Source organism: Rattus rattus, chromosome 14 (genome assembly GCF_011064425.1).
Source record: "Rattus rattus isolate New Zealand chromosome 14, Rrattus_CSIRO_v1, whole genome shotgun sequence".
Taxonomy (NCBI): Eukaryota; Metazoa; Chordata; class Mammalia; order Rodentia; family Muridae; genus Rattus; species Rattus rattus.
Window position 1 is genome coordinate 17,734,633 of NC_046167.1, and position 14,415 is coordinate 17,749,047.

General features: G+C 47.5%; 1 protein-coding gene across 3 annotated transcripts in view; it reads left to right on the top strand.

Annotated features, from left to right (window-relative positions):
• Il15ra (interleukin 15 receptor subunit alpha) overlaps positions 1 to 14,415 on the top strand; it is a 30,437-nt gene continuing 16,022 nt past the window's right edge. For all 3 annotated transcript variants that reach the window (XM_032884848.1, XM_032884849.1, XM_032884850.1), the window contains exons 1-2: positions 1 to 352; positions 13,537 to 13,731. In XM_032884848.1, coding sequence (XP_032740739.1) covers positions 250 to 352; positions 13,537 to 13,731 — 298 coding nt within the window. In that variant the 5' untranslated portion in view covers positions 1 to 249. The remainder of the gene's footprint in view (positions 353 to 13,536; positions 13,732 to 14,415) is intronic.

Genomic DNA, 14,415 nt, shown 5'->3' on the forward strand with positions numbered 1-14,415 from the left:
TCGGGGGATAGGAGCAGCCTCAGTGGGGAGGGGGCGTCACTCCAGGCTGCCGGGGCTTCTTCCAAAGTAGGGGTGGGGATGCTGAGTCACAGATCTGTCACCACTTCGCACCTCTCTGCTATCCCGGGGGCTAAAGCAAAAGCGAAAGCGAATACTTCTGGCAAGCCAGCTGGTCCTTGAGCTGAGCTCGCCACCTCCTAGGGACCCCAGCCTTGCGTCCCGGTGGGTCACTGTGAGGGACGATCGGCTATGGCCTCGCCGCAGCTCCGGGGCTATGGAGTCCACGCCCTCCCGAGGTTACTGCCGCCGCTGCTGCTGCTACTGCTGTTGCTCCCGCTGCGGGTGACGCCGGGTAGGGAGCGTCTTGCGCCGGAACAGGGGAGCAGTGGGGGGCCCCTACGCCCAGCTGAACTTGATCCGTGTTGGGGGGGTGCGGGGGGGCGTCATATCTTCCCGGAGTTGAGCCAGGAGTCGGGCTGGAGAGGATCGTGGCGGGTCTGGGGGGATAGAGGAGGCGGGGGAGGGGGAACACGTGGAGGGAACCTGGGAGAGCGCAAATAAGAGAGTGGCCCCTGGCCCTGCTCTAGGCTGGCTCCCGGGTCAGGCGTGCAAGGGAGTCGAGCGACCCCACCGGCGTTTCGGTGACTTAGGGAGAGCAGGTCTGACAAGCTCGGCAAGACTTAAGGGACTTAAGAGAAATGTGCGCCCGTGCCTCTGCCAGCCCACTCGCGCAGCTGTGGGGTGTCGCGCCGCCGTGTGGGGTTCCAGGAGGGGCCCGAGGAAAAACCACCCCTCATGACTTTCAAGTCCAAGTAAATTAGATGGACTGGGGTCCCCCGGGAGAAAAAAAATGTGTGGGGCAGGCAGGTTGCGCATCTGAGCGGTGGGAAACAAGTCCCAGGTTCTCAAGTGCGCCTCAGGGTTCGGACTGTTGGAGAGGAGGAGGGACTGTGTTCCTAGGGAAGAGGGGGTGTTATATGTTTCAGAGTGTGTCGCCTAGCTCTAATCTCGATAAGAACGAGTGAGACTCCTAGTTTTGTTCTCCTGGGTCCAGAAGAAAAGAGAAAGAACAGATGGGTCTAGCAACATCCCGACCCGGGACGTTGCATCTTTTTATAATCATGAAATTCTTCAGTCTGATAAAAATCTACGTACTCAGTGTGCAGAAATGTGCGTGAAAGAACATGATTGCAAATGTGCACATGGCTTGGGGACCCAGGACAATGAAGTCATCCATGGACTTCCCTGGGAGACAGCAATTCCTTAGCCCTGAGTGTTTTTGAGCAAGATTTCCTGGTGATGGGCATCTGATTCCCAAGTCTCCTTGGGACTTGGTCATAGTTATCCCACTCAGACTTGTGCCAGGGGTTGGCTCAGGAGTTTCATTTTTCCCAAGGCTGTGATTCTTGGGTCCCCACCCTGCATCTGTAAAGCTGGGTTTTGTTGGTAAATTCCTCTTCGCTGGAGAGCAAGCTGAGAATGGTCCCAAGATGCCAGAAATCGCCTGCAGATATTTCAAATAATCTGAAAGTGAATGTAGTTTTAGTCCAGCTCAGCCTAGAGGAAGCACCTCCCTATTGCCTGAGGAAGGTCTCCCTGCAGCTCAGGTTCCACTGACACCATGAGCTGGCACCCGAATCTTGGTTTTAAGAACAGCCTTACTGGGTCACAACTGACTCCAGTAAAGTTGCATGTATTTAAGCTGTGCAGTTCGTGGCGTTTCAGGATGAAAGTGTATACTCTTGGAACTATCGGCAAACCAAGCCAGGGATACTAAGAAGTTCCCTGTGTCCTCCAAAATCCTTCTCTCCTGCCCAAGTCTGCAACAGTTTATCCTTTTTCTTTGGACTTGTTGCACTTTCTAGTATTTTATATAAATGGAGTTATACCACATGTTGCTCTTTCTTGTATGGCTTATTTAGCTCTGTCTTTAGTCATTAGTCTTTGTGTTGTAACTTGTGTCAACAGTAAATTAGCACCGAATGTAATGGGTTTTTTTTTTTTTTTTATCAGCTCTGAAGGCTGATGCAGGAGGATCTCTAGTTCAAAGCTAGTCTGGGCTACACACTAAGACCGAAAAGCATAAATGAACAAATAAATAAAGGCGTGGCTGGCTACTGAGGAGATGGCTTAGTGGGTAAAAATACTTGCCACCCAGATTTGAGGACCTGAACCCATAGGAGTGGATGTACAACACAGTTTGGTGGGTTGAGAGGTGGTGCAAAGACAGGAGAATTCCAGATGAGAAGATCAGAGAGAGAGACAGAGAGAGAGACAGAGAGAGAGAGAGAGAGAGAGGCTCAAACAATATGGCAGGTGAAGAATGACTCCCTGTTCCCTTACCTCAGCCTCCTCAGTGCTGGGATTAGAGGAATGTGTGCACACCATACCCAACTAAACTATTACTTATTATTAGAGCAATGATTCAGCATTGGTTGCCTCCTGACTGCTGGGTATTTAGGTTGTCGCAGCATAGCAGTATTTAAGAGGCAACATTTTGGGAAACTGTATTCTCTTTTCTCCTCCTCCTCCTCCTGCTCCCCTCCTCCTCCTCCTCCTCCTTCTTCTCCTCCTCCCTCCTTCTCCTCCTCCCTCCTCCTCCTCCCTCCTCCTCCTGCTCCCTCCTTCTCCTTCTGCTCCCTCCCTCCTCCTCCTCCTCCTCCTCCTCCTCCTCCTCCTCCTCCTCCTCCTCCTCCTCCTCCTCCTCCTCCTCCTTCCCTTGAGATAGGGTTTTACTGTGTAGCACTGGCTAGCTAAAACTCTCTATGTAGACCAGGCTGTCCATGACAGAGATCTGTCTCCCAAGTGTATACCACTATGCCTGGCCCTGGTGGTTCTCTTTCCTATAGAATCCCTTCACCTGTGTTCTAGGAATGACATTAGTGTTATTTGTCACATAATGGTAGTAGATGTTACTGGAAGGCTTTCTCCTTGGGAGCCTTGATACTCTTCTGGGCAATGCCGTGGGGACTTTTGGGTCTGTGGAGGAAGTGCAGTGCTAGGCTGCACGGTGGACATGTGCTCTGGGCATGTAGGGAACAAACAAGACAGGGGAGACTGAGACTGCAAGTGAGACTGCAGCTTCTGCAATAGTTCAGTGAGTGACAAGGAAGTCCTGAAGCAGAGCTGGTGTCTCCGGGAAACCGGCAAGCAAAGTCCTGCTGAGTTCACACAGTATGGAACGGTTCCATTCTACAATTGTGGCCACCCAGCCATCTGACCCTTGAAGCTGATTAGGAGACCTAGTGAAGGAACTTGGGGAAGGAGGAATGGCTGAGTTCTCGGGGCAGTGAGCTGAGTGAGTACAGCCTGTATTCACTGCACCATGAGGAAGTGTGATGAGTTGGCTGGAGCTTCAGCCTGGAAGAAATATAGGTCACTGGAAGCCTAGGTGCCCTGGCTGTTTGGGCACGTCGGATTCGAGTGAGCCTTGGGAAGGCAAGAGCCACATTTTCTCTTCCCGGTGTCTTAGCATCTATCCCCTTTCAAGTGGGAGGCTCAGGGAAAGACAGTGCTGGAATGAATGCCGACCTCATGAAAGGAAGGGAGGGGCATGCTAACCTGACCACTCTTGACCTCCAGACGTGAGGAGGCCAGGGATCCTTGCCCATCTTAGACTCTAAACCACCTTGATAAAGAAGCCTGATCCACAGGTTCTGGGAAACAGAAAGAGGTGTAGCCTCATGCTTCATGCTAATGCTCGTTAGGACTGGCTATGTGAGAACTTTGAAAGTGGCATAACTCTAAGTTAGTCCCAGTTTCCATATACATATAATATATATATATATATATTCATAAACTCCCAACTTAGAAATACCTGTAGTTACGAGACTTAGAATTGTGTAAGGAGTACTAGGGAACTGTGAAATACACTAACCATCTTCATGGTGCTTGAAATCTCCCAGACAAGATGAAACTTGCTTACATTAGATATCTCCCAATCCAAGTACAAACCAGACTCGGCCTCGCTTAGCTTCCAAGACCAGACAAGCCCTATCGAGTTTAGTATGGTATAGCTGTAGACTTGCATTGGATGTCTAAGGAGATATCTATCCTTAGATGGTAGGTTAAAAGTTGTACTTAAGGCTGAAGGAAATGGAAAGTTACCGTTGCAATGAAATATATCGCTTCTAATGTCATTGTGAAACCAGCTTTGTAAATTAAATAGCTCGCCACCACTCGCTGTTTGGGTTGGCTGCAGGATTTTGATAACTCTGTGCATCTAAATATCAACTGTTCCTATGTTTACCTTGAGGGCCATTCACTATTGAAAGACCTAATATGGGCTTCCTTTTTTAGCAGAAATACAAAGTAGACAATGCAAAACCCTCTTAGTACAAAATGCTAGGGAAATGATCAGTGGCATAAATACCTCTTTACATTGATGGGTGGTAAAAGATAATCTTGCTGTTCAAGCCAAAAATAATAACAATTCCTTCATTGGTGTATTACAGTGTATTTAAAAGGGAAACGAGTGATAACAGTAACAACCCAAAGGCTGGGAAAGGATATACAGAGTTGTTAAGGATGTGTGTGTGCACGTGTGTTTGTGCATGCATTGCCCAAGGGAGAACGTTTAGTGTCCTGCTCAATAACTCCCCGCCTTATTCTTTTGTCATAGGGTCCCTTGCTGAACCTGGAGCTAGGCTACCAGAGATCCTCTTGTCTCCCCACCCCCAGTTCTGGGGTTACAGATGCACACAACCACATCTAACATTTTTACACGAGTGCAGAGGATTTGAACTCTTTGAGATCTTCACACTTGGACAGCAAGAGCTCCTATTGGCCAAGCCATCTCTCCAGCCCTGTTTAAGGTTCTTATGCTGTAGGCGTGAGGTAATATGATATCACTTGGTGGTAAACAGTGATACCTTATTAATCGACCTTTAAAATAACACAATAACGAAGCCGGGTATGGAGGCTCAAGCCTGTAATGTCAGCAAATGTGACCCCTGGTGGCTGTGTAGTTATTTCTATTTATTGGTGTAGCCCATGCTCATGCAAGCAACTGTATTAAAACTCTATGTGTCATGGCTCAGCAGGTAAAAACACAGTATATTCTGCCAGAAGACTTAGGTTCACTGCCATCTGTACCTCCAGTTCAAGGCACCCAGTGCCCTCTGCTGCAACTGCAGGCACTGTGTATGTATATGGCGGATAGATATTTGTTGTGGCAAAATACCATATACATTAAAAATTTTGTTTTTAACTGAAATTTCTTAGTCGGGGGTTTCACCTGCTGTGATGAAATGCTACAGGCAAAATGCAAGTCAAGGATGAAAGGGTTTATTCAGCTTTCACTTCCACACCACAATTCATTATCAGAGGAAGTCAGGGCAGGAACTCAAATGGGGGCAGGAACCGGAGGCAGGAGCTGAGCAGAGACCACGAAGGCGGACGAATTACTTACAAGCTCGGTCTGCTTTCTTATAGAACCCAAGACCACCAGCCCAGACATGGCACCGTCCACAATGGGCTGAGTCCTCCCCCATCAATCACTAATTAAGTAAATGCCTTACCCATGGTGGCAATGTGTCATCCTCCTGGTTCAATGTCTAGTAAGCTTGTGGCTTCACCCCTTTTTCCCAGCAACACGACAGCCCCATGTGGCACACGATAACCCTTTCCCCCCACAAGTTCCCCCAGTGTTGGCTGTGATTGCTGAAGAAGTCACCAAGATCTGTTGTCTGATATTTTCTGAGCCACCATGTGCTCCACCTTGACCTTTTGAACTGCCTAAGAACTGACCTTGTGCACTACTGTGTGACCACTCCCTGACTGAGCTGTGCCATTCGGGCAGACAGGCCACAGCTGTTAGCATGGAAAAGGGACAAATGTGTGGGACTGTACAACCTGGACTGTGTGTGAGTCACCAGTGTGGGTTCTGATGTCCTCTACTCGGTAAAAGCAGTATATGGTTACACTCATCTGGGTGTGCCTGGGCATACCAATACCAGCTTCTGGGTGTGCCTGGACATACCAACTGCTGCCCAATGGGCAGAAAGATCTGCACTGAGCTCACTATATGAGAATTGACTTGTTTTCCTCTAGCTTTGGGTAATTTTGATGTTGGCTTTTTTTTTTTAAAAAAGACTCTAAATAACCCAGGACTCATTCAATTGAGGGTAATAATTAAGTCTGGAGGCAGGGGAGGATGCACCAAGGAGTTGGTGGACACAGTAGGGCACAGTAGGTACCTGGGTGTTCATGAGATATCTGCCCCACCATGCACTTATAATAAACTTTTAGACTGGCAAAAAAGAAAGGAAGGAAGGAAGAGAGAGAGAGAGAGAGAGAGAGAGAGAGAGAGAGAGAGAGAGAGAGAGAGAAGAGACGAGAAGAAAAATAAAATACCTTACTAGTCTGCCTACAACTCATCTTACGGAGGTATTTTCTGAGCTGAGAGGTTACCTCTTCTCAGCTGACTTTGGCTTGTGTTGAGTTGACATAAAACATTGAGCACAATATATATTATTAAAAGATGTGTAGTGAATGAAGGCCTTATTTAAAAGAAGAAGGGAATTAGAGCAAATCTCCAGGTGAAAGGAGGAAGTCCTTGGAGAGTGAATAGTATCAAAACACGTTATATACATACCTGGCCCTGTCAAAGGATAAATCAAAAATATTTTAAAACATTAAACCCTTAGCACATCTGAGAAAAGGTATAGAAGACTGGCGTGCTGAAAGCTCAAGGAGAGAGGGCTCAGCTGGAAAGGGTGCTTGCTGCTAAGTCTGAGGACCTGCGCTTGAATCCTGAAATCCCTCGGGTGGAGAGAAGTAACTCCTGCAAGCTGTCCTCTGACTTACACACATGCGCATCGAGCTCACGCACACACACACACACACACACACACACACACACACACACACACACACACACACACACACACACACACACACACACACACACAGGCACACACAGGCACACACACACACAGGCACACACACACACGCACACACACAGGCACACACACAGGCACACACAAACACACTCACACACACACAGGCACACACCCATAAGCACTAAATACAATACAAAATTTAAATAGCATAAAACACTTTTTATAGAAAACCATGAAAGACTTAAATCAAGGCAGATACTTTGGGTTTTGAGAGACGTACTGTTACTAAGGTATCGGTTTTTCCCTGAGCTGACCTGTAATTTTAGCAGTGTTGCTGTGGGTCTCAGCATGAAGTTGATGTTCTGGGTCTACAGTTCAGTAAAAGGTACAGAATCAAAGAGTCAACCTTGAAAGCAATTAACAGAAATCACACACACACACACGCACGCACACACACACGCACACACACAGGCACACACAGGCACACGCACACACACACCAGCTTCAAGACTTGTTAGGAGGAGAGAATGGCAAGTTGATTAAACTCTTACGTTGAAGTAATAGAGTAACATGTGGGACGTACACAAGCACGTGCTTGGTCCTGCCTGGCTCAGGATCCTGGAGAGAGGAGTGCAAGCCCAGCATAGGGGAGCTCAGCTACCAAGGAAGGAAAGATTGAAATGACAAAGCTCACCTGACTGTGATCCTTAGGGCCCACATGATAGAAGGAGAAATCTGATTTCTGCAAGTGATTACCACACAAAAGCCACAGCTTGGATACACACATGCAAAACAAATAAATAAAAAAAAAAAGAGGTTGAAAAAACTTAACAAAAAAGGAAGGGTTGGAAATGTCAATTTAGACTTAGGGAAGAATATGCTGAGAAGTTAATACAGCACCTCCTTAGGAAACTACAGTAGTGACTTCTTGGAAGGGGAAATTGAGATGGTCTTGGGTAGCCAAGGCTAGACTCCATTTGGCTATGCAACTCAAGATACCTTTGGACTTCTGGTCCTCTTGCTTCTATCTCCTGAGTGCTAGGACCACAGGCATACATCACCATACCTGACTTTAAGGCCAGGCAGTGGTGGCGAACACCTTTAATCTCCCAGCAGAGGTAGGCAGATCTCTGTTAGTTAGCTGCCAGCCTGGTCTACATAATGAGTTCCAGGATGGACAAAGCTACACAGAAAGACCCTGTCTCAAAAACAAAAGGAAACAAAACATACCTGACTTTAATACAGCGGTGGCGATCAAACCTAGGGCTCTGTGCATGTTTGCCAAGCACTCAGGAGATGGATGAAGTCTGGGGTAGCAAAAGGGAAGGACTGCAGGGAGGTGTTGGGCCAGGACGTAAATGCAGGCCATGCTGAGGACAGAGGACACAGGAGCATCAATGGACTGTGCACGGAGTAGAATCTAGGTCGTGTTCACTTCTCTTCCTGTCAGCTCTTCTGTTTCCGCCATCCACTCGTTTCGTTACTCTCTTCAAGATTTATTTATTTCACATTTTATCTGTCTGTAGGTACATGTCTGTGTGCGTGTCTGCCATGGGCTGTGTACATACATTCCCAAGGGAGTCAGAGACAATGTTAGGTTCTCTGGAGCTGAAGTTCTAGGTAGTCATGAGCCACCTAGAGAATATATATTCAGGACCTCTGGAAGAGCGGCCTTTGCTCTGAACCACTGAGACAGCCATCTTTTCAGCCCCAACTTGTTTTTTTTTTTTTTTTTTAATTCCCATCCTATCAGGCAGTCTTTTCACAAGTTTCTGATAAAAGAAGATCCTCTACTGGCCAGCAGTGAGCGTGTTCTGCAGGGCCACAGTGACTGAGTCCTTTCCCGGAAACATTCTGGAAATGTATCGACTCTTGTTGACCAGACGGGACGGCTCGCCCTGCTTTTCCCTTATAAGCCGCCTGGCTAATTCTTGCGCATCCTTGAGCTTTTTCAGGCATTGCAGTTGGACGGTGTCTTATCGCTCCCAGCTGGGTCCATCTGCTTCATCTTCTACACCCCGTACACCATGTTCCAGGAGCGCACCACATGTGGGGAAGGACCAAGCAGAGTTTATAGCAATGTCAGCCATCGGGAAGACGATGTTCTGTGCAGAGCGCGTTGCCTCTGCAATTACAGAGATGGGAAATGCCCTGTGCGAGGAAGGGGTTCTTAGACTCCAAGCTTTCAAAACGACCCATGGCAGGGCCTGCCAGTTCTTTGGGGGAGCAAAACAAACCATGATCTCACAGGATCCCTGCTGGCCCAAGAAAAGGCATTAAGAAACAGGCTTAGAGCAGAGGAGAAAAAGAGTAGGTCCTCTAGCCTTTTCCCTGCGGAGCTCACACGCCTCTGGAGATACTAATCCATAGCTGGCAAAGGTCCAGCCACAAATAACGTAATAGCCCTGCCACAGGTCCAAAGGTCCAGGCATTCACAGTTCAGGCTTTCTCGGAGGAGGGAACATTTTGTTAAAGAGCAGGCCTAGGTTGTTTCACTGGATTCTCCATTCTGCTCTGCCGCCAATGTTCTTAAGGTTATTTGAACAGTTTTTACCATGGTTCCTTCCCGCCCCACACCATTACAACCTCCCTAAGTATTTCCCAAGCAAGGTAACATACAGCTAAGCACCCCCAAATACAGATTTCAAAGTTTGGAAACACGGAGCTGAGCACAGGGAACTGACAAGCTACACACACACACACACACACACACACACACACACACACACACACACACGTAAATAAATAAATGTATTTTTTTAAAGTTAAAGTCCTAGAGTAGAAGTAGTTTAGGAGGTCATATGAAGAGGACTGTGTAAAAGAACTCTCTGTTTATAGGATCAATGCCATGACCTGGAAGATGACACGGACAGGCTGCCATTACTGTGTCGTAAACAAAGCACCATTTGCTCTACGGGACTTGTAGACCGAAGCTGTTCCCAAAGCACAGGGCTGGACCTGCAGGGCCTGTACTGGCTGGGACTCGGAAATACAGGTTCCTGGGCTCTGCCTCAGCTCCCCCAGCTCAGTAGCTCTGGGCTGGAGCCAGCTAGTTCTAACAAGCTTGTCAGATGGATGTGCACAGAACTCCTGAGCATCAGTGACAGAATGGACCTGAGGGGGCGGGAGTCCAGCGGCGGAGGAAGCGATCGGAGGTGGCAGCAGTGGCGGTGGCAGCAGAGCAAGGATTCCCCAGGACAGTGATGAGCTCACCCTGGGAAACAAAGCTACAGCTAAGCCTCCACATTACAGAAGTGGAGCTAACAGCATGGGACCCTGGTCATGGAGGTCTAAAGGTCGTGAATAGGTGGTTGATAAAAAGAGGGGCTGGTGACAAGTCAGCACTCGAAAACCACGCCTGGAGAAGTAACCAAAGGAAAATCTCCTCTGCAGCTCACAATCTTGGCTGAACTGTCAGGGCTTCTTAGAGGTTCCTTGGAGCAGAATCCTGGTAGAGCACTTGTTTAGCATGTGCAAGGCCCTAAGATTGATGGATAGCACTGAAGAGGAGGAGGAAGAGGAGAAGGAGAAGGAGAAGGGAGAAGAGGAGGAGGAGGAAGAGGAGGGAGAGGAGGAAAAGGCGAAGGAAGAAGAGAAAGAAGGAGGAGGAAAAGGAGGAGGAAGAAAAGAAAGAGGAGGGGGAGGAGGAAGAGGAGGAGGAAAAGGAGGAGGAAGAGAAGGAGGAAAAGGTGGAGGAAAAGGAGGAAGGAGAAGAGAAGGAGGAGAAGGAGGAGGAAATGAGGAGGAAGAAAAGAAAGAGGAGGAGGAGAAGGAGGAGGAGGAAGAGGAAGAGGTCCAAGAATAGTTAATTTTCTGTTGCAATAACAGAATACCTAAGACTCTGGGTTCATGGAGAGTCAAAATGTACTTAGCTTTTGCTGCTACAACCTGGGAGATCCTGGCATGGGCCAGTCTCCACGTAGTCTAAATTATATAATGTTTTTGCAGTTATATGTGGGGTAATTATACAATGTTAAGTGGAACTACGACCTGGTTATCGCTTTCCTTCAGAAATCCAGTGTGGCATAGGAGAATGTGAACTGTATGTCAAGTTGACAAGACGGGGACTTGTGATGGATACTCCAGGTTGTCAACTTGATGACATCTGAGATCAACTAAAACCCAAGACGCTGGGCACACCTGTGAGGGAGTTCCTTGGTTGGCTCTTCTGAGCCACACCTCTGGTGGCAGCCTACATAAAAGAACATGACAAAGGGAGTGTTTGCCATTTGTCTGCCTGACCTCGCTCTGGCTGGCAAGTTCACTTATCGTGTTTCTGAGACATTCCTTTGCTGGTATCTTCAGGGTTCGGTTGTAGACTGAGGGCCAGCACCGCTCCAGGACTTCCCTGGGACTCTAGTACTAGGTGGGGATGCTGAGACGTCCGGTCTCTCATGGACTGAACAACTACCTCTCTCTCAGGAGGCAGCCGTTGATGACTACGCTGAATTATTGCTAACACGCTCTCTAGTTTGAAACCTCTCCAGTGATAAGTCCTGAATGTTTTTTTTTTTTTTAAACCTTGACCTATGTAATGAATGCTGAGTTGAAAGAATCCTGGAGGAGAACACTTCAAAACCTAGGAGATGTGAAATGACTTGTTGATAAAAATCCCCAAGTCTGAAAGCAAAAGAGAAAGCAGTGGAGACGAAAAAGCGGTCCTGAAAACGTGGGTGGATTCACAGTTAAACCATTTCAAATTCAAAAGCCGTTGAACTTTAAGTCAAAATGTTCTAAAAGGAGGTCAGGCAAGCTCCGTGCAATTGGAGACAAAGAGGGAAGATGGGGTTGGAGCGATGGCTCAGCAGGTAACAGCACTTGCTGCTCTCACAGAGGACCCAGGCTCGGTTCCTAGCATCCACATGGTGGCTCACAAGCATCTGTAACTCCAGATGCCAAGTTCCAGAGGCTCCAACACCCTCTTCTAATCTTCACTGGGCATAATGCACACATGCAGCACACACACAAATGATCAGGTAAAACACTTAATACATAATACTTAATAACACTTAATACATACTTAATACACAATACTTAATTAATACTTAATACATAAAATAAAATAAAGTAAAATCCAAAAGGAATGCCTGGGTAGAGAAATGGCTCAGTGGTTAAGAACACCAAGGATATGGGTTTGATTCCCAGCACCCACATAGCAACCCCTTTTGGAGTCCCTGGGCACCCAGGATACATGCAGTTCACATATTCAGGCAAAACACCCATACACATAAAGGTTTGGGTTTTGTTTGTTTTGTTGTTGTTTTGAGACAGGGCCTCTCTATGTGGTCCTGGCTGTCCCAGAGCTTGCTATGTAGACCAGGCTGGCTTCTAACTCACAGAAATCCTCCTGCCTCTGCCTTCCGAGTGCTAGGATTAAAAAGAAGTCAAACAACTATGGTGTTCCCCAGTAGAAATAGCTAACTTTTTGGACTCCTCATCTATTTCTAGAACCCTCAGACGTCATTTCTACAACACAGAGCCAGTTTTAGCTGGAGTTTTATGGTGCAGGTCCAATTCCGGCTACCACGAGAGATGACCTGTCTGGGGCAGGTTCATCTTTGGGACAGTTGGTCTTGTTCCTATTTCTTCTGATAACGTGAAATAATCAGAGAAACTGACTAGATAGAAGAAATAAAACAAGCCAGACCAAATCACCCCAGAGGGGCCAACCTCCAGCTTGTAGTTGCAGGAAAGTGTTTATCCATCCTTCAATTCCATTGTTTTAAACAATGCCTCACTATGTAGACTTAGATGGGTTGGAACTCATTAAGTAGACCAGGCTGGCCTCAAACTCACAGGGCTCTGCCTGCCTCTGCCTCCCGAGTGCTGAGATTAAAGGCTTGAGCCTCTGCACCAAGCCTAACTATAATTCTTTCCATACATATCTGAGTGTCTAGTATTTCCAGGCGCTCTAAGATCAAGAATACAATGCTAAGCCAAGTAGACTTGGCCAGATATAGAGGGCAAAGATCACAGAACCTTAGGACCCAGGTTACCAGCTGAGCAGATACAGATTTTCTTAGAAGTCAAACATGGCAGTCTGCAAAGACGGTTGGTGGAAGGCAGTCTGCTGAAAGTGTGGTGGGTCATGAAGAAGGAGGGTCATGGAGAATCACGGAGAATCGTGGAAATTATGGGGACCCAACAGGGAAGACATCGAGAAGGGTAGATTCTGACAAAAGCCTTGTAGGTTTCTTGATGCATTTTGGTTTTTTCTTTTTCCTGTGAGAGTAGCAGACTCCCAAGGAAGAGTAAAGTCAAGTATACTTGGCTAATAGTGATGCTGGTTGCTGGTGGAACAAGGACACTGATGTGGAGACTCTCGCTATTAATCCAAAACCACCGTGGGACATCCCTCAAACAAGCTTGACCCAAATGGAGAAAAATGAATGAATAGCTTCCAGAGATCATGAGCTTAGAGACGGACGGGAAAAGGGGGGTCAAGGGAGGGTTTGCTGATGGCTCTTGGGTGTCCAGCTGCACTAAAGGGATGGAATTTAAAGGAAACTCCTAGAAGACTTTTGGATGGTGAGTGTCCTTTCTCACCATACTCAAGTGTTTGTGCCTGGCTTCTATACTGTGGGGCCCCTGGGATATGCTCAACCCTAGCTACAGAGCTATTTCTTGGGCTCTCATGAGGATATCCATGAGTAAACCCGGTCTTCTCATCTCTCCCTTCTCACGCGCTCTGTAGGCATCACGTGCCCAACGCCCATATCTATTGAACACGCAGACATCCGGGTCAAGAATTACAGTGTGAACTCCAGGGAACGGTATGTCTGTAACTCTGGCTTCAAGCGGAAAGCAGGCACATCCACCCTGACCGAGTGCGTGATCAACAAGAACACGAATGTGGCCCACTGGACAACTCCCAACCTCAAGTGTATCAGTAAGTAGTAGCCGTCTCCACACTGTCCGTCTCCAACCGAGGCGAGGAGAGTCAAAGTGTGGGAGCTGTGGGAGCCAGAGAGATCCGTTCTGAGATCTGGAGCTAAACCAAACCAGGAGGACAGCCCCTCCGGTGACAGGAATACATGGGCAATGGGTTCTTCACCTTGGTTCATCTCCTATCTCTGATATTTACACAAAATGGGTAACATTTTGTGTCCTCAGGCAAACCCCTCAGCCTCTCGGAACTCTGGTCACCTAGAAAATGGTCCTGATGCCAACAGTGGTTTAAGAATTATGTGGAGGGGCTGGAGAGATGGCTGAGTGGTTAAGAGCACTGACTGCTCTTCAGAGGTCCTGAGTTCAATTCCCAGCAACCACATGGTGGCTCACAACCATCTGTAATGGGATCGGATGCCCTCTTCTGGTGTGTCTGAAGACAGCTACAGTGTATAATAAATAAATAAATCTTTGGGGTTGGGGATTTAGCTCAGTGGTAGAGCGCTTGCCTAGCAATTGCAAGGCCCTGGTTCGGTCCCCAGCTCTGAAAAATAAATAAATAAATAAATAAATAAATAAATAAATAAATAAATTTAAAAAATAAAAAAATAATTAAGTGGAGGGGTTGGGGATTTAGCTCAGTGGTAGAGCGCTTGCCTAGCAAGCGCAAGGCCCTGGGTTCGGT